Source organism: Pezoporus occidentalis, unplaced genomic scaffold (genome assembly GCF_034315485.1).
Source record: "Pezoporus occidentalis ecotype Australia unplaced genomic scaffold, CSIRO_AGI_Poc_V1 ctg83, whole genome shotgun sequence".
In the NCBI taxonomy this organism is placed as follows: Eukaryota; Metazoa; Chordata; class Aves; order Psittaciformes; family Psittacidae; genus Pezoporus; species Pezoporus occidentalis.
In genome coordinates this window covers 4,199,320-4,220,245 of record NW_026916192.1, presented here as the reverse complement: position 1 = coordinate 4,220,245, position 20,926 = coordinate 4,199,320, and the positions used below count along the sequence as shown (strand labels likewise).

General features: G+C 41.6%; 2 protein-coding genes across 5 annotated transcripts in view; one reads left to right on the top strand and one right to left on the bottom strand.

Annotated features, from left to right (window-relative positions):
* LOC134156181 (formin-H-like) overlaps positions 1–5,434 on the bottom strand; it is a 46,280-nt gene extending 40,846 nt beyond the window's left edge. For 2 of the 4 annotated variants that reach the window (XM_062604028.1, XM_062604033.1), the window contains exons 1-2: positions 5,355–5,434; positions 1,237–1,492 (exon numbers count right to left, since the gene is read on the bottom strand). In XM_062604028.1, the coding sequence (XP_062460012.1) occupies positions 1,237–1,296 (60 nt within the window). In that variant the 5' untranslated portion in view covers positions 1,297–1,492; positions 5,355–5,434. The remainder of the gene's footprint in view (positions 1–1,236; positions 1,493–5,354) is intronic. The other 2 variants (XM_062604032.1, XM_062604029.1) reach the window with 2 other exon arrangements.
* A 13,222-nt stretch (positions 5,435–18,656) lies between these two features.
* MC3R (melanocortin 3 receptor) lies at positions 18,657–19,764 on the top strand. Its single transcript, XM_062604077.1, has one exon. It carries the CDS (start codon positions 18,756–18,758, stop codon positions 19,731–19,733), a length of 978 nt encoding a protein of 325 aa, XP_062460061.1. The 5' UTR covers positions 18,657–18,755; the 3' UTR covers positions 19,734–19,764.
* The last annotated feature ends 1,162 nt before the right edge of the window (positions 19,765–20,926 follow it).

Sequence of the window (20,926 nt, the reverse complement as noted above, 5' to 3'; positions counted from 1 at the left end):
CAAGCAATAAAAACACGAGCTGCAGACAGCAGAGAAGGGAAAAATACTTCCAGACTGGATCTGTGCCTTTTTCAACACCACTGTCATCAACAGCTTCTCCAAATAGACCCCAGAACCTCAGCATGTTGTTATACTGAATAGGGCCAGATGGGACCTGCAATTTTATTACACTTCAGGTTCTATTACTTCAGGTGAAGCAATTAATGTCTGCCAAGCTAAATGACTCACTCTTTGATCACCTGTTCCACTGCCCTCCACGAAAATCTTCAAAGGCCAAGGAGGTTGATGTTGTATGTAGGTAACCAAAGGCAGCAATTTGCCCTGTGCCCTTTTTCCTCTATGACAAACCAAAGAGTAATAAAAAGGTTCTACCCTGGTTTATGCAATTGCTCTGGGTTCATCTAGAGCCTTGCTTAGCAAATCCTTTCAGTGAACATATTGTACTTGGTGAAATAGGGGGATCATGAAAACAGGGCTGGATTATCCCCATGCTTTGCTAGCCAAGCCACTCTCGGCAGCTGCCCAGGACTAACTCAGACCACTCCATCAAACGTTCTCAGCTTACACGTAATACAGCCATTCTTTCTCCTAATTGCTCTCTACTCCAGGTCACACACCAGGGCACCTCTGCCAGTACATGCTATCGGCTGTGCTAGTTACAGGCAAGTTTTACACTGCTTAATTCTCCAGATAACAGACTTCCAAACGCACAAGTATTGAAACAAGCAGAATGCTACAACAGCTATATATCTGGCAGGCACTCTCAGGCAAACTCAATAGTGCTGCAAGCTGATATATATTAATGTCTGGCATATCAATCACTTCAAATTCCAGTATGATTGTCAAAAGACTACATTTGCCTATAATATAAACCACTTTTTTTCCCCTCCAATTACTTTATGGAAATTTTTAGCACAGATAATATGTAGTATTAATAAATCCTCTCTAGCAATAGAAAGACTGATTTTCTCTCTTTGTTCATTTTTTTTCACCAGGAAAACCTCACACATTGCAACTTTCTCAAGAGTAAAGCACAAAAATATTGTTTCATACACATCTGCTAACACTTTCTGATTTATTAGACCAGTCTGAGCTCATATCACATAATAATCAATTACATTAAACAATCTACTGCAAATTCCCTGCCAATAAAATACAGTCATTTTCAGTTTCTGATGTGCTCTTTAGTTACCCACAAATAGGACTTCCACACAAGCAGCAAGTTTCTGCTTTTACCTGTGAAAAAGTGTCTTGTGTTCTTGAATTATCCATGTCTGTGAAAATTGTTTGTTTCATCAGTATCCCATAGGGTTCAAAACTCCAGTTAATTCATGAATCACACCTGCTTTTCCACAGCACAGTTCTCGTCCTTTCTCTCTGCTTCTTTCTCTCTTATGAAATCTTGCAGCCAATGGCTTTTATTAAGTGTTACTTCCTTTTATGCTGAGAACTGAAAGAAACGATAATGACGCTTTGTTTCCTTATGGCAGCTCTGTGAAAAGACTCAAAGCAAAAAAAGTAGAAGTTGGTTGTTTGCTTTTCCAGAGCTGATATTTATGTTCTAGTGACCTCCTAAAACCACCGAGCCATGAATCTGAGATTATGATTGATTACTGTACATTGGATCTATCCAAACACTCAACACATCAGTTACCAGCATGAATTTCCTACTAAATGCAACAAAGTTTGCCTGAGGAATTACAAATACAATGCAAAATTTTCACAGCAATATTTTCATGCACAGCAGCAATCTTTAACATAACACCTCAACCTCCAGCAAGAATATGCGCATATTCGACGAAAGCACTAAAGCACCTGCAGGTTCACATACAAGATTCCTGTAAAGATTAACAATAAACTCTGGTTTTGCTATCTGTGTTGGAGGAGAGAGTCTAGTGATTAGAAGAGGGAATTAACAGCAAGGCATTCCTGAAATCTAACCCTGTTCAGAAGCTACAGAGAAAACATGCCTCAGTTTCCCCACCTGTACATGGAGGCTTCTATTATGACACAAAAGCATATCAAAATTGTTTTGGAGATTAAAAGTCCTTAATAAACATTTCTGGAAGATGGACTGTTCATAGCTTGAAATTTCTTCTCTTTCAAATAGAGGCAAAGGAGAAAAATCAGAAGTCGCTATATAGCTCTCGCAAAGTAAGTATTTTTAAACATGGCAGGAGTTAAAAGATTTAGAAGAGGGGTCTCTTTCCTCTACTAGCTGGGTTCCTTAGCGATTTTTTACTATTGCTAAATATTAACAGAAATAGAACATGAATAGAATATTAATTGAATAGAATATTAATTGAATAGAATATTAATTGAATAGAATATTAATTGACTAGAAACAGAACACACAGAGAGGAAGCTGGGAAGCCCAGTGATGAAGTGGTGCCAATAGACCACTCTGGGAGCAAAGGCAGGGCTCCCTGGCTCAGCCCCATATATCAACGTGCATAAATGCCGCCTGCTCTTTTAGCTGACAGTTACGGACCTTTTGCCGAGGAGCTCAGCCAAAAGACAGTGCTGCAAAAGCAAGAGGCAAATGGAGGCAGCCCCAGCCCAAGCTGGAAGTCAGAGACAAGCTGCAGAGACTGACACCGCGCAGAGCTGGCCAGCCCATTCCTTCACCTTGATGGCAGGTCCTCCACAATGCCAGAAACAGATCTGAAACTTGTGCCTGAAAGCAGGCTCTGACAGCCACACAGGATCCATCAGCTACACAGTCAAGAGCCTTTCAGCCCACACTTGCTAGATGTTTGGGTAGATGGACCCAAAAGAGACCATATTTAGCAAATGTGTGGGAAGGAAAGAATCAGGAATGAATTCTCCCGTGGTTACTTAGGACAGTACAAATAGAAAGGAAGGTCAATATATGCTAGTATAAACAGTTTTAAATCACTTGAACCGATTAAAAGTAAGTCTTATTCTTTGAAAGAATGTTAGCTTAACTAAGGCAGATAAATGTAACAGGGCCTAAGCCTAGATCTTCTAAAGAAATATTTAATAGAAGACTGTCCATCTTTCAGTGCTCTCAATTCTCAATTCTGACTATGTCCAGTATGACAGGATGGAACTTTTTCAACTGGAAAAAGAAATCATGGGAAATAGGTCTCTTTGACAGCTATGTTAAATGGTTTGGTTAAAATAGAATAGCAACTAATTCATTCGGAATCAAATTTCTAGTATTGGCCTATTCCCCCTATAAGTCCTCAGCCCTGAAGAGACTATGGTTGTCTCTTTGAATTAAAGAATCCCAAAGAATTTCTTTTAATAATGTGATTATGAGCCACAGAACATTTTATAATAAGCAAGTGACAGGTTTCTTTTATAAAGATTCTGCAGAGATATTAGATGGTCTTTTCCCCTCCACCACCTGCCTGACAGCATGTCCTGCAAGGTTACAAAGCCTGTGAGAAAGCAGTTAATCAGAGCAGAGCTCAATTGCTACTTCTAGAGCAAACATTTTCAGTTAATCTGAAGTCGTTAATTACCCCTTCCCTTAATAAAGGCTCTGGTGTAATTTTCTTTGTTTTCTTCTCAGTTAATCGATTCAAACATGTCAGATTCATGCGGGGCAGCAAACACATGGGAAATTCAGTGCTTAAATAAACTACTCTCCAATGAAAATGAAAAGAATGAGGAAGAGAGTTTTAAACCAAAATGGAAGAACAAGAACACTTTGTGCGCTGTCCGATGCGTAAGGCAAATGTGTCATACTAGCAATGCATATTCCACTTCAGAACAACTCTGACAATAGGGAAACTGTCGCCCTGTCTCTGAAGTGTTCAAGGTCAGGCTGAAGGGGGCTTGGAGCAACCTGATTTGGTGGAAGGTGACACTGCCTGTGGCAGGGGATTGGAACTGAATGAGCTTTAGAGTCCCTTCAAACTCAAACCCTTCTATGGTGGAAAAAGCCAGTGTCACAGATGACTTTGTAACCACTTTTCCCTCTTCCTTAGTACTTGCACTAGGTGCTAGGTGTTTGCTGCCAAGCAGGGTGGACTTCTGCCTCAAGACGCACATTGTTCTGCCTTGCCACAACCTCTCCAAAAGTCCTGCTGCCCATGGTCCCCAAGTCTGGTCCCACTCCCACCCACCAGTGCACATCTGCCATACTTCCCTTATATTTTTTTAGGCTAAGGAGACAAGTCAGGTGTCTCAGATTTACTAACAGAGATTCTGAACAGCTTTTTCCAAACTTCCTTCACTTCTATATGCAACCACAAGGTGTAAGCCTCCTTCTCAGCCTCCTGATTGCATGATCTCATCCTCTTGCTCACCAGATCCCTCACAGCCTTGGCATGACTTCACATGCCAGGAATCAGAGATTTCCCTACCTGCTCTTCAAAATGCTAAACCCCTGGGGCTTTCCAGGAGGATATTGTGGATAATTCTGTGTGAACTAATGATTTTGTGCCTTTTGTGGAAGTTAAAAAAAAACAACTCCTATGACAAGTGTGCTTTCAATCAACCTCAAATACTTTAATAGCCAGAAGTCAAAAAATGTTTGTATCCCTTCTCATTTCATTAAAGAATGTTCTTAAATATTTTCGTACCCAAGAAAAAGACTTCCTGAAATAAGTCATTTCAGGCTAAAAACTGGATGTTTGACTGAAATTATTCTTTAAAACAAACAAACAGAAGCATTAACTTCATGGAAACATTTTCTCCTCTCATTCAAGCACAAACGTTTAAACTTTTCAGCAGAGCTGGAATGTTCTTGCCAAATATTTTAGAGGTGAAAAACAAAGAAACTTGTTTCACCTCAAAATTACAGCTTAAACCTGCTTTATAATTTTTTTTTTCTTTTTTTCTGTGCAACAGTGTTGAAGAAAAGAGGAAACCAGAGCTCCTAATGACACCATTGTGTAATGTGGGGTTTTGACCTAGTGCGATAGTGAGCATACCATGGGTGTTAATCATCAGAAAGTGATGTGGGGAGACATGCTGAAGGTAAATCAAGAAAAAGGAATTGAGGGGAAAAAAGATGAGTAATTGAAGAGAGAACAGTTCATTTTTCAAATGGAAACAGGAAGAAAAGGCTGAAAGGACCAAAAGGGATAAAGTATCTCCTCTAAAGGAAACACACTGCAATTGTAAGTGTCATGTCTTAGAATAGGTTAATAGGTACATCAAGGAAGTAACTGAGATACAGGATAAAAAACACTCTGACATTAAGGGCTGGTATGATAAAAGGGCTTACACATCTTGCTCAGTGACCAAATGAGAGACTGCGCCTGGATCTGTAAGACTGAAAGAGAAAACAGGTACCTTTTGCACAGCCCAAATGAAAAGAGACAGAATGTTGAGAGTCAGCCCTATGTACAGAGGAAGCCAGCAGTAAAATAACCAACCTGGAAGATGCTGTGCTTCTGCTTTCCATTAAATTGACATTCTTTGGAGGCAGCAGTGCCTATAAGCAGAGCTGGGAATCACTGAAGAGCCAGGGCATAAGGGAGGAGTAGTCTGCCTGGTCCTTTTCACACCTGAAAGTGATAATTGTCTTACATGCACCTTTATTTTTAAAGAGACAGAGAACATTAGGGGCTCTATTGCAGGGATTGTTTAGATTTTGAGGATGAACAGAGCCCCCTCAGTGTGAATTCATTAAAGAAATTTGGCTCGATGGAGAAACCAAGAAGCACCAAAATAGAAACCCTTAGCAATTTAAAAGAGAACATTATTAAATCACATACATCACCTAAATATCACCTCTGCTTTCTAACATAAACCAAAATCCAGTATTTTAAAACAAAGGAGATCTCTGGGGCTTAAATGGACACCCTCCATTTCACATGATGGATTGTATGACTGTGCCAACAAGTTCTGAATGAAACTGGAAAACCAACCAAACATGTTAGAAGGAAACCCTGTTTCAGGGGGGTCTGCCTTTTCTATTTCCCCAGTGAATATCTAGCACAGAAATTGACGGTATTGCAAATTTTGGCTATTTTTATTTTACCTAATTTCGATCCTGGTTTTAAGCAAGAAGAATACTGATGTACAACAGATGATGCTACAATGAACTGGAACATCACCTGTGCGTTAAATGCAAGGGAAAACAAAGTAAAAGGATGGGAAGGTGTGACTAAAAGATGAATAATTTAAAATTAAAATTTAGGACAATCAATTGAGCCTGTGAAACTAAATTCAGGTCGAGAGTGACATCTAGTGATGCGCAGTACTCGGTCCTGGCCCTCACACAAATACCACCAGGTTTTGCTGTATTCTCACCCATAAATCCTTCTCACAGTACACAGCTTCATACATCTTAGGTTACACCTCTGTAAATTAATTCCTAAGCCTGTAAGCAGAAATAAGAAATTTCTACATAAAAAATTTATGCGCAACTATTCCTGTTGAACTGAGACTCATACCCAGAACCTGGTCCAGCCTGTCCTGGCGGCATCAAGGGAGAGGGCACTCCAGATCTGAGACAGCTGGAATGTATACATTTCATTTTGGTTTTGTTATTCACTTTAGAACTGTGATTTTGAAATAGAACCCAAGGGAGGGAGGGAGGAGGAAAGGAGAGCTGAGAGGGATGAGGTGGCTTGGACAGGACTGTCAGCATGGCAGTATGTCCAACCAAGAGGGACACCTGAATTTCCCAGGACCATCAATGTGCAAGGAGGCATCAGAGTTGGACATCGGAAGCTCATCCCAGCCACTCTGGCTGGACACATGACAAAATTAAACATTTTCCATCTGGTTCACCAGAAATACCCTAAAAGAAATGTTTTCCTGTGGAATGGGGAAGGGGGGGGATGTTAATTTTTTTTTCAGGCAATTTGAGTTAATTTTGTAATTAACTCAATGTGCGCAGTTAGAATGAATGGTGGGAGAATTGAGAAAAGGGAAAAAAACCTCCTCAGTAGGAACTAGAAGATTGGATATAAGGAAGAAGTTCTTTACTGTGAGGGTGGTGAGGCACTGGAATGGGCTGCCCAGGGAAGTTGTGAATGCTCCATCCCTGGCGGTGTAAAGGCCAGGTTGGACAGAGCCTTGAGTGAGATGGTTTAGTGTGAGGTGTCCCTGCCCATGGCAAGGGGGTTGGAACTGGATGATCTTAAGGTCCTTTACAACCCTAACTATTCTATGGTTCTATTATTCTATAATACATCTACCCATTAAAACGAAGGAGATGCACAGCACCCAACTGATGGAGAGGTCAGGCTTTGGCTTCTTTCATAAAAGCAAATATCCTTCTTTCATTGTTCAATTCTTTCTACGATACATTGTACAAAGCATAGTGGCAATTTGATATATAAATAAAGCAAATCAGTAATTAGTCACAGAGCTATTAGTTCTTCCTTTGTGAATTGGCAATGCACAAACTACTTAGTTGATGAATTTTGAATAGCAAAATGTTTCCAGCAGTTTTCTGCCTTTGATAGTGTTTCATTGTCACCATCAAGAAAGGAAAAGAAAAACCCACAGGTCTCTCTCAAATTTCCTTTGAGCTTCCCACTGTGTGCAACAAACACTAACAGTCGAAATGTCAGAGCAGTGCTCCCAGTGCATCCCGGCAGTGGCCTGGTTCTTCTCAGTGGGGAGGAGGGAGCCTGACATCCCAGCTAGATGCTCAGCTCCGTGAGACCATGACACCAATCCCAAAGCCTGCAAGAGAGGAGAGGAAAAGGGAGAGGAGAGCTGCCCCTGTCCCAGCAGCAGCCACTGCATCCATCCCTTTTGACTCCTGCAGCCCATGGCAGGGACAGAGGCAAAGAGACTTGCCTGATTTTGCCAGCTGAGCCAACCCTGACAAGGACATCTTTGTAAAACCATGAAGTAGCATAAAACCAAGCAACACTTGTGTGAACAGTTCCTCTCATGTTTAGCTGACGTTCAGTGGCCTTTAGCCAGCAGTGCTCACACCTGCTTGCCCCACAGCCTGTGTTTTAGTCAAGAAAGCTTTGCTGGTGCTGGTGATACTACACCCATTCATATTTTAGCTCATTTTTCAACTGATCACAACATATTAATGCAAAATTCTAGTCCTCTGTCACTGGCGATCTCACCCTGTTATTACTGATGCTGCATCCAGTGACGCACCCTAAAACTAAACAAGTTAAAAGCCCACATTACTCAAAAATGACAGCTTTATATATTTACCCCTCTGTGACACAAGATGGCACCAGACACTTCCTTAATTTCAGGCTATCAAAAAAGTTACATCAAAACAGTTTAAAATTGAAGAGCCATAGATACGGGTTTAAATGAGAAGTCAGAATACGATGGGCTCTGTAGAGACTGTGTCCAGGGTGTGCACCGGCTCATGGGAATGGCTGGGGCTCAGCAGCGGCAAGCAGTAAATGCTGAAGGGTTTGAAATAACAAGAAATTGGCTGTGGAATCAAAGGGAGAAGTAAAGAAATCCTACCTCTGAGGGCAACAGTCAAGATCACACTTCTGAAAGCTGTGGAACACGGCTGCACCACCCGTGTAATGAGGTGTAAAAGGGTAGGGAAGTCGGGGTCCTCTGTACTCCAGGATAACCTCTTTATCCTATAAGGAGCCCTATGACAAAAGGATGCCTCTTCTCCTGCAGCCTCCCTTTGGAACTTCAATCTTTGGATCAATCAAAACAAGTATTTTGGCTTTGACAAAAGACAGTATTAAAAACATATGATGACAGGAGACTGCAGCTGCCTCCTCCCTGTCCCACCATTTCATTCTGGCCACTGAGCCATGTACAGGGACAGCTCAAATAGGTTCACCTCCTCTGTTTTCATTGTTGGTCAGCAAACGACAGGCAAAGAGTAAAGCAAGAGGCTTCCACAGAAAACCACTATGTCTCTGGTAAGTGATTGTTGTTGGCTGAAGCCATGCAGGCAGTTGTCCATCTGTGCTGAACACGCAGTTAATGCCATTGCAGGCTTCAGACAGGAGTGTTGCAAATATAACCACCAAGTGTTCACTAAAATCCTACGCCTTACACATGCAGTGGTGTAATGTCAAGCTCAAGCAAGGCAGCTAATCACCCAAACTTCAGCAAGCACATTCGCAAGCCCAGCTTTTCTGGAGAGGGGGCTATTACCAGTCACTAAAATCAGCAAGCACAAGCCAGATTCCTAGATGCTGGCTTTAAAAATGACCAGTAAATCTGGTGCTCAGATGTGGAATTTCATTGTCATAAAACTTGCCTTTAGGCAGCCCCTTTTGGCACAGTCTCCGAAAGAAAACAGGCCTGCAGGCAGAGTCCTGGGCAGCAGCAGCAACAGAGAACTGAAATGGGCTGAATCAAGCCCCTGTCCTGCCAATTTTCCCTCCAGGAAGTATTCATCATTATCCTCCATTTTACAATGTAGGGAGCACTCAGCTGCACTCTCTTCTGTAATTTCAGCCATAGCTGTTATTTAGAAACCTTCGCCACCAATGTTTGCCAGTGGCAGGTTATTACTAAAAGCCTTTTGAAATTCCAACCTTGGTGTCACTGAGTTATTCATCATCAGGCCATTTGCTGGGCAGTGGAAAGAGCAGGGGGGAGTCTGCAGAGCTTGGCCTTATTCAGTCGCTGCTGCCCACTTAATACAGAAAATGAAGGAAGAGATTTCAAGAAAAATAGGTGCTCCACTATGGAGCAGAAAACACAAAGCTGAGACCCAGACTGAATTAGCTTCCTTCTCTGCTTTGCACAGAGTGAGAAGGAATAGAGAACTACCTCTGGAAATAAAAGTGTCTTGTGGTTAAGATACAGGAATGAGGCACCCACCCGTGGCATTGAATCTCATATCTCCACTGCAAAGTGGCAAAAACAGTATTTCATTCCCATTCCTGCTCTGACATTTAATTAGCCAGTGAAAGAGCAACAACCCACTGCGCGGGGGTGTGTATTTCTCGCATTGACAGATCTCTGGGCACCCTGTTAGCACATAGTCTCCCCAGATGATCCACACAAGCCTTTCAAGTTGGCATTGCTTGGACGAGGAAAGGCAGCATTGGCTCACATAAAGGAAACCCTTAGAAATATTATGCCTATATATTGTTAATATTGTTAATAGCCCATGTCAGATGGCAAAATCGGCTATTCAGAAACACCTAACCATACGTTATTATTAAATATGAAGAAAGAAGTGTAGATAACCTGGTGAACTTGAACTGAAGAAGAAAAGAAAAGGAACAATAAATGCTATGAGACTGACTACTTGTCACTTCTGTTTTCTATAATAAGCAGAAAATTTCACAACCCATATTTGCTTTCCAAATTTATTTTGCTTTAAAAAAAAAAAAAAAAAAATCAAGGAGATTTTGTTTCTAACAGAAAATATTCCATATTCACACTGCAGTTTAACCTTGCTTGAAAAGAAACTGGCTCATATGGCAAATTCCAGAATCTAGAAAAGGAATCTCTCTAACCCTGATAGGCATTTAAGTCCTATTTTACTAGGGCAATATCTCCAAGCACAGCAACATGCAGTTGATTGACAAGGGCCTTTTCTGTTGTTTCTAGTTACCCCTAAACTATAAGAGGTGTTTGCCTCACTCTGCTCTAGAAATTAGTTGCAAAAGCAATGGAGATAAAGCACTACAGCTGACTTTTTTTTTTTTTGCAACCACAGGACAGTACCTTTCAAACACAAAAAGAATACAACAGAAAATTTTTGGATCAAATTAACAAGGCAAAAGGTAGACCTAACTCATAATTAACATTAAAGGATAGGTTCTGATGTTCTTATCACTGCCTTTGAGAGAGAAGCAGTCTTACTGGAATGCTCTTCCATGGCTAGAAAGAGGAAACAACCGATCCGATGGACTTCCCCACTGTTTTCAGGAAAACCCCATGTGCTGAAGTGGGAACCAACAACCAAGTAAATACCTGTGGGACTTTTTTCCCCCATTTTTGGCTTAGCCAGCCAAGAATGTTTCTTTTGCAGTCTTCAAAGGGAACCACACACAGATGGGCAGACACACAAGTAGACATCATTTTAAACAGCCTGAAAATGGTACTGCTTCATGTGTAGGAGTGGCTGGTGACAGGCACAGCATACAGTCCATCTCCAGCATGTAAGGAGTGGCAGCATCAAAGGGAAAAAGCTTCAATTTTCTGGTTGTGGGAGTTTTTTCCTGTCCTTCTTGTATGAGTGTTTTGTCTGCAAGGAAGCAGCACCAAGACTCCAAGTGCAGCAACAAGCTAAGGTGCTCTGAGCATTAGCAGAACAATCTGAGCCAGTATCCACTCACCCACAGCACCTAACACTCAGTAAAATCATCTTTAAAGCTTGCTGGTTTCCAAAGTCTTGCAGTTACCTACAGTGCCAGGAATGAGCTCAGGCAGCAGCATTAGGTTATTAGGCTTTAAAAAGGCCAAATGCACCCACTGCTTTGCCCTGGCACTGCAGGGCAGCATGATTTATGAAGACAAGAGCTTCCAGGGAGATAAGGAAGATATTCCAGGGATTCTTGGCACTGATGAAGCTGAATAGCAGAATGCAGCTGGCTTAATCACGTCTGCTTGTCTTTTCACTCTGTAAATGAGAGGACAAAACTGATACTGTGCATTATTATTCTAAAGCCCTTAAAATCCTCTGAATATGACAAAGCACCTGCAGGTGCTGGTAAGTGGTTTGCAATCAGGTCTGCTTTGTCTCCTTTTACTGTTGGATGAGAAGAAAAACTGTACATAATGTGCAAAAGTTAGGTCTGTTCAAATTAACCTGTTAACTGGCTGAAATTATAGAAACACTCATCTGAAAGCCACCTCATCACAGTTACTATTGAATGTTCCTTTTCCTCACAAAGATTGGCAGGCTGTCTCTTTATTTGCAGTCCTGGGGCTTTTTGCTCCAGCCAGGGTTGAAAGAATATTCAGTAGGTCACATCCTAAATGGTACAAACTGCTCATGCCCTTGCCTTCAGCAGGGATTCAGTGGTTGTGCCAGGTGAGGACCTACTCTTCCATTTGAAGACTCTTCCAGTAATCTGGAACAGACATATGCACCTTCCACTGACCTCAGCTGATGTCAGATTAGCTATGGACACAATAGTGACGTGTATGAACTACAGCTTCTTAAAAGAACACTTTTCTGTCCAATATTGCATCTGATCTCTAGTATCACAAGTGATTCTGCAGTCTGTGAATCGGACAGTGCTAAAAGTGCTCTCAGAAAGACATTCAAGAAAAACACAGCATTTTAGCATACAGCGCTTAATCATCTGAATCAATCAACCATGGTGACTTGCCCAGATGATGAATTCAAGGGCATGTTTGCAGGTATTTCCAAATCAAAGCCTATAATGGGTACCCCAGAAATGTGCGCAGAATTCAAAACCAGTGTATTTTGCATTGTTAAGATAAAGTATTTATCTGCTCAAAAACTGAGGAGAGGTTTCCAAGAGCATCTCACTCACTGTTTCAGCTATTTGGAACCACAGGACAGTAGTAATTACCTGCTGCACAGGTGCAACCAACTGTTCACTATTCTCTAACTTCAGTTAGAGATTTTCAGTTTTGTCTGCACAAACTATTGTTGAGAAGACTGAAAATAAAGCAAACTTATAGGCATTTATCAGCCATTATCATGGCACGGGTTAAACAAGGTTTTTCATTCAACAATACCACAAGGGAATTCTCTCTAGAAAACTCTATTACCTACATTTACCGGTAGCTGTTACTCTCTTTTTACCTTTCCCTGAAGATTAAATAGTTCAAGTAGTAAAGAAACAACTGAGTAATAATATTTAAAACAAACAAACAAAAAAACCCTTACAATATTAACTGCTGTGTAAAACATGGCTGGAGTTTGCACCAGTGAAAATGGTTCATTTCTGCTGGCAGTTAAACCAGCTAATTTTTTTACTTCATCACAGCCAAAATTCATTAATTGTGCTTTTGTGTTTGTTCTTTTTTCTTAGAAAAAGAGTTATTTTAGGGTAAAATGATGAGAAAAAGAACATGACTGAAAGCCTCCTTTGTAAGAGACATCTAGATACACCTTTTACTCATTTCATCTTTGTGTTTGGGGTGGATTGCCCTGACATTTTAGAAAGGGCTACTTATGATCCTTCTAAGGACACGTCTGCTTGAAGTGAAATATATGTAACACTCATGAGCAATATAACAACTTCATGGATTAAATAACAATTTAAGTTTGCAAGCCTCCAATAGGGAAGGACAGCCACTGGCAGAAAAACAAAACTGATGGCAAGTGTGTACTAGAGAATACTGTCAAGGAAATGGTCTGCTAGTTCAGAAAGCTTTATGCTGCCCTGAATTTGAATACAAACCTCTGACAAATCAAGGCTTAAAGTGGTGATACATGAAAACATGCATCTGAAGATAAACTGTCTCAACTTTTGGGGCAAAGAAAGGAATGGAAAATAACACATGCTGAGCCAGGGCTCCAATCTGTAGAATACAAAACAAGGGTTCCTCTGTAACCCTTCCAAAAGGAGGTAGCCACTGCTAAATATTGTCAAATCTGGTCACAGGTATAGAGTGTAGTGAGGAGAGTGTACATGTAGTACCAGCTGGTCAAGTAGGCACAAATTGCTCTATCAGACAAACCTGAGATATGTGGAGGCTCTGATGCCGAAATCTTCAGTATGTAGAAATCTTCAGGGTGGAAACACTGGTGCTGATTCAGTTCAAATGCCTCCACAGTCAGGGAGATAATTTCATAATGAAATTCAATGTTAATTTTTGCAATCTGGCCTGCATGCTTCTAAAACTTTTAATTCTTACGGGGGTTTATATTCTTGTTTACAGAAGCACAGAAGGAAGCTTCCCTCAGTAAAAATTGTCTTAGGCCACACTTGTTTAAATAATTGGGTTTAGCTGTGCCATCCTACCCAAGTGCTGGTATTTGTATACAGAACCAATACAAGATTTGAACTCTATGTGCATTCAAAAGAGTTCTATTGCTCAGGTAAGCCAGACCCTGAAGACTACCTCCACAATCCACCTCCAGTAAATCACTGGAGGTTGAAGAGTACTGCTGTATTCAGAATCAAAGCATAGGAGGTTAAGTTCTCGTAGTGAGACACAACTTAAAACAAGCATAAAATCACCCTTGCCTCTATAAAGGTTTGGGGGTGTGAAGATTCATCATAAGAAAATATGTTAACAAAAAAAAAAAAATCAGGAAAAAAGAAGGGTAATTCTGGAAGCCAAAACCACAACTATTTCTTACTACCTATTTGATCGTTACAAAATAGGATAGCCTGACTGAACCAAAGTCACATCAAATTGGTGAAACACAGATTCCTCTCCATCTATGAGGAACAATACAGTTCAGGGATTTTGGGCTGGAAGCTGAAAGAATAAAACACGAGGAGGTAATATAGTCATCAACGACAGCTGATACAGCAAGGGACTGAACACAGTGCTGCAAGAGATGTTTTCCCTTCCCATGTACTTATTCTCCCCTGACCTGTGGCCCCAGCTGCTGTCTGACATGAACATGGTATCAGAAACAGAGAATAGATGAGAGTTGCATAGCAACGACAGGGACAGAAACCATTCAGCACACGACAAGATTAAAAAACAATGTCAATAATTTCAGCAGCGAGTTTCTTTTTTAAGTCCTGTGAATAAACATGAACACAGCAGAAAGCTGACACTGCTCCCTGGGTGTCAAATAAACATACTCTCACACCACTTGCAGAGAAGGCTATAAAATGTAACATTAATCATGGACTGCAAAGCCCAAAACAAGAGGTGAGAAGGGTACTTTACTCACCAACTTAAGAAAGATGACAACACTTGCTGAACTTCCATGGAGTGGCAATGAAGCATTCAGATGTGCTGTGTGCTTGCTGGCTCACCAGCAAAGCCCAAAGATCCAAAACCTTGACCAGTCCCACTCAACCTGCATGACTTCCATCGTGGACCAAACATTACTTAGCAACAACTGAAAACATTGATATTATCAGCACTGCTCCCAGGCTAGAAATCAAAACACAGCACTGCACCAGCTACCACGAAGGAGAAAAATTGACTGCTACTGCTAAACCCAGGATAACCTCCTCTGAATAACAGACCTGAGCACAGCCCAGGCAGCAGTTTGTTTTCCCCTTAAGGACTTGGGTATAAGAGATGGAAACAGCTATGCACAAGGCAAAATTTGGGATGTACACACAGTCACCTCATATCTCTAACTTCCAACTTTCTCTTCACCTGGTTTTGGTGGAGGGAGGACCTAAACCAAGTGTTATTTCATTTTATATGCCCTTGGTTTCAACAATTGCCATCGTTCTGCCCCCTATCCAAAAGAATTGGACTTCACTCTCCAGGAGATTGAGGATGTGAATGTCTATCATCATTTAATAAGTTGCCACTCCTCAGATGTAGCATAGCAATTGCCACGATGCAAATCAACTGCGCCACTGCGGTGGATGTTAGAGCAACCTGTTTAGTTTGTACTGCAACAGGCACTATCAGTAACCCTACCTGGAAATGAAGCAGGAACTGGCAGCTGAGAGGCAGCAACTTATTCTACACTACTACAGAAGTTCAGGTCACGTAGGTTTTCAATGCTGAGCAGAGAAATCCTTTCATACCCTTTGAAAATAGCACCTAGCATGTCGCTGTCTTTTGTGGGAACACAGCTTCTTCCCATTTTTGCAAAGACCTTAGAGTCAGTTTGAGCTTGCAATCAGATATGAGGTTTTAGCCCACTATTTTTAGCACTTAATGGCAAAGCTAACAGTGCCATTAATCCACTTTGGGATATAATGTTCAATTTCCACTTCAAATTGCATCTCAGTGCAAATGGTGGCTCGATTCCTGCTGCCAGATACATTCAAAAATTCATGATGCAACATATTTAATGCTTCTTATACTCAGATTCAGCTGAAAGGCAGGGAGATCTGTAGCAGTCTTTTGAAACTGTGTGGCAACAAAGGATGGAGCATTCTGAAGCCCTTATTTAGGAGATAAATGCAGTATACGGCTGAGACTAGTCAGACGGGAAGACAGGACTGAAATGTAAATGGCAAAGCACTCCTATGAGCTGATAAACATGTGGGTGCCTAAAACACAGTGCCCCTCCACCAGCAGGCAACTCAGAGCCAAACCCAGAGGATGCTATTCCTCCAGAGTGAGCTCTCCTCCATGAATGGGAGCTCTGCCTCTGGGCCTGTCCTCACCCTGAGAGTATACAACCTCCACCTACCACTTCAAAGGACAGAGCTGGCAGGGAGGGACATGTGCTCAGCCTTTGCAAACACGGGCTCCTCCTCAGCTGGAAAGACAACATTTACAAGGCAGTGATAGTCATTATGTCTTGAAATCACTACCTGGAGTGTACTCAGTCAGCTCAAGAAAGCTGGCATGAGGCAGCTCACTGCACGGGTGAGACACAGATTGTTGTTTTAAGCTATCTGCTTTAAAGTACATCACTATGAATTGCAGGAGAGACTGAGAGACGAACTAAGATCTTTAGAACATTAAACAGACAACTTGATGAGCAAGTCCCTACCTATTTTTTTCCTCATTAAAATTACAGCACTGGATGTTGTCCTTGCAAAGCTACCATCCAGAGTTTGCATTTGAGTTTTGTTGCCTCTTGATATTGACTTGTGGGTCAATAATTTGTGATAATAATTTGTGCTCAAAATAAATCTGGAAAATATTTGTGACTTTTTGAGCTAAGAAACCTGTTATAGAAACCCCACACATCAGTACACATTGATTGTATGGCTTTGATTCTAAAGTACTTCTGCAAAAACATGAGTCATGAAGGATACAGAAACGAGCAAGCACTTTCAAAACTAAAAATCAAAGAAAATTCACTACAGATACATAGTCTGAGTGAATAATGTGCAAGAAAAAACTAGCTTATGCTTGCCTGTCGATACATGATAACTGAAAACATCTCTGGTTCTGCACAGGCTTCAAATCAGTGCAATTCCAGTAAAGATCAGTTGTGGCAGGCTCCTGTGAGAAAGAGCAGCTGCTAGGGAGAAGGATTACCTTTAAAAGAATAAATAAAGGAAAGGGCACATGGAAATTTGTTTCATTTCTCCAGCAGAGATTTCCAGCTGGGCAGCAATTCTAGTACAGGTGCTCAAGGTTACATTCACTGGAGACAGACGCAGCCACCCAGTAACATGGTGGGTCAGACCAGCTCATCCCACAGCTCTGTGCCCACATGAACTGCCCAGGAAGGTTACTAGAAGGATCTTTGTTAAAACAAGTCTGATATTGGAGCAGTCCCACAGACCCTTAGAAATAAAGGACTTTTCAGAGCTTTAAGGGGTAATGTCAAAGTTCAAGAGCAGTTAGTTCAGAAGGCTTCAGGCTGTTGCAGGTGCTACCAAGGAAACTAGACCAACATTAAGAGTCCATTCTCATGAGCTGGGTGACAGGATTTAAAACAATAATAAAATTAGAAAAGAAGTTTAACTCTGGCAATTGAACTTCAAGAACTCTGCCCCGGAGGCCAGCGCGGCCAGAGATGGTTTGGAAGTTGAATTCAGCTACAAATTAACTTCCATGTAACTGGTCTAATAACCAGCTGAGGCTCTGGCTCTCCTGGGATGACCCTTCTCTGCCAGTGCATCTCACACTGGGCAGACAGGGAGAATGGGAGGAAGAGGGGGATCAACTTTCCAGAGCTGGTTAAGGCTTTAGGCTGCTTGACATCATTCGGCAGAGCTGGAGACTCCTGGCACAGGATGCAGAGACACACCTGCACTTTTTTTCACTTGTGAGCAAGGAATTTAGGAACCAAACAAAACCCAAAGCATTTGTGGGTAAGAAATGAAATCCCTGGGAGCTCATCTCTGATAAAACCAATATTACCTAGCTGATGACAGCCTTCAGAGCATCACAGCAACTGGGCATATTATTGCATAGGCAGTCAATCTGTGCTACAGATCGCCTTCGGGTTGTCTTTAGTCATAGGGTCAAAGCCCGAGTGAGCCCGGGACAGCCTTAAACGGAGGACTTCTCTGGACTCAGCTCGGTGCTCTCCCAGCTCATTTGAACCAGGCAAAGAGAAGCTCTGGCTCCGGGCAGGAAAGAAGCCATGGGACAGTGTGCGGGCACCCCGGACACACAGCACCCTCAGCTGCCTGCCCCGCGAGGCAGGACCCAGCTGCCCACAACAGCCATAAAGTTCTGCATGAAAATCCCGCTCTTCTGGAGAATTTTAAGGCAAACCCCATCCTATTCGGTATCTGCAGGGGGCGCCAGACAGTTTCGGATCCGCTGGCGGAGCCAGCGGTGGAGATGCTGTACCTGGTGCTTGCAGCTGTCAGTCAGAAAGGTGCTTGCTCTCTAATGGCCAATGCTCTGCACGGAGGATTAAGTAGGAGTTGTTTTTTCCTTTCATGCACTATAAATCCCTTCGTTCTCTTTCCCTTTCTTGCCACTGAAATAGCAGGAGATACTTTGCTGAGCTGCAACACACTGACAGGAAACCTGCACTGGCCCCAGCAGACGATACCAGATCAGAAAACTCCCCTTGCTTTTAATCATCAGGAGAGCTAGAACCAGCAATGTGCTGCTGATGATTCTTCCCTTCAGAGAAAACTCTTTGATGCCTGCAAGATTTGAAGCTTACTTTCTTATAAAGGAGAAGAGCGGCCTGGGACTGACACAAAACTCACTCTGAATGCAGATTTCTGTGTTTCTACTTGTAGAAGTGACTAAAGACAAGTCCTGCGTGACTCCATCCCAAGTGCACAGCAACAACTTGAAAGGATTTCTTTTCTTTTTTCTCCTTCCCCACCCCTCTTTTTTCTTCTTTTTTTTCCACCTGTGCTCTGTCAGGTCCACAATCACCTCTGAATTCCACTCCTTTGCTGACAATGAATGCCACACACTTTGCATTTTCATTTCAGCCTGTGCTGCTTAATGTCACTGAAGACTTCAATGACTCAATACTGAACAACAGAAGCAGTGATGGATTTTGTGAGCAGGTCTTCATAAAAGCCGAGGTCTTCTTGACTTTAGGAATCATCAGCCTCCTGGAAAACATCCTTGTAATTCTTGCAGTGCTGAAGAATGGAAACCTTCATTCTCCCATGTATTTCTTCCTTTGTAGCTTGGCTGTTGCAGATATGTTAGTGAGCATGTCAAATGCCTTGGAGACCATCATGATCGCAATCCTGAGCAACGGCTATTTGATCATTGATGACCACTTTATTCAGCATATGGACAATGTTTTTGACTCAATGATTTGTATTTCTTTGGTAGCCTCAATTTGCAACCTCTTGATTATAGCAATTGACAGGTACATAACTATTTTCTATGCTCTCCGTTACCACAGCATCATGACTGTGAAGAAAGCTTTAACCCTGATTGTGGTCATTTGGATTGCTTGTATCATCTGTGGCATCATTTTCATTGCCTATTCAGAAAGCAAAACTGTCATTGTCTGTCTCATCACCATGTTCTTTACCATGCTCTTTCTCATGGCCTCCCTTTATGTCCACATGTTCTTGTTTGCACGCCTGCACGTTAAGCGGATTGCAGCCCTCCCTGTGGATGGGGTGCCCTACCAGCGTACCTGCATGAAGGGAGCCATCACCATCACTATATTACTTGGTGTCTTCATTGTTTGCTGGGCGCCTTTCTTCCTTCACCTCATTCTCATAATTTCTTGCCCAATGAATCCATACTGTGTCTGCTACACTTCACATTTCAATACCTATCTTGTCTTGATAATGTGCAACTCAGTAATTGATCCACTCATTTATGCTTTCCGAAGCCTGGAGATGAGAAAGACTTTCAAAGAAATAGTGTGTTGCTGTTATGGCATGAGTGTGGGACAGTGCATGCTGTAAATATCCAGCTCTGTGTTGAGAATAGAGAAAGGATACACACAATAAGGGTATGAATATACATATGTATCTAGATATCTATGTACATAGATAGCTCCAGATTAAAAGCATTGCTTGAAGGAAAAGCATAGGAAAAAGGAAAACAAAACAAACAACTAAATACATTGATTCATACTTTTCAAAATGAAAGCCAGATTCAACTGAAGTATTTGAAACTATTTAAATAGTTCTAACAGAAAACAATCCAGAGTGGCTTACAAAATAGCTTAAGAAACTTGCTGGAAAAAATGAACCCTGAAAGGGAATAGTACCTTACAGAGACTGAAATAATTTTCTCTCTGCCATTCCCTTGTACCTGTAGCTTTATCTCTGGGCTACTATCAGCAGGTCAGTGTTTTCTAAAAGATTCCATAAGTAGCCTCTATGGAAAGCTATTCACTTTCAAGACAAATCAAAACACCAACAGGTAACAGCATTGCTTTACACTTGCTTCCATGCCTCTACCTTTTATTAAAAGAATAGATTGACATTAATCCTGCTTCCTACAAAGCAACCCGAGTAAAATTTTTGAAGGTGAAAGTGAACATCCCTCTTGTATTGAAGTACGTTTTCAGTAGAAATCAGTTAAGTGAAAAGGAACAGCTCATGTATCAGTGAGAGTGTGACTGAAACAGCTGCCTGATGGATGTGCCTCCTATGAAGAGGGCATTCACATTATTGTGACACAGGAGTATCACATCCTCAACTTGTTATTTTTTTTTTTAACTGGGATGCACCGATCCATGTAGTATTTGGCATGTTAATAAAATGAAGTCACAAATCTTTTGATAAATTATCACCAAAGAGACCCATCCCTAGGAAACTTTGAAGGCTACACAGATCTGAACATAAGGAATAGCTAAAAACAAAATGGTTTTAATATAGCTTTGTGTAAAAGCTGCAGGGAGGTATCCATTTGGTTAAGTCAGGTATGTGGAAGAAATAAGATGTATATGGCAGATACATCTTCTGTGCATTCAGAGACGCATGTCACTGGTCAGTCTCTTTTTACTTCAAGAGCTTTACTCTGAGTTCAGTAGATGGACACTCCTGCATTGGAAACAGGAAAGCAGCATGCTGTTTGCAACCATTTTCAAACCATGTGTGCAAGTTGGTGGCATGTAAAGCATGCAACTTCAGCTGCAGTAATTTAGTCT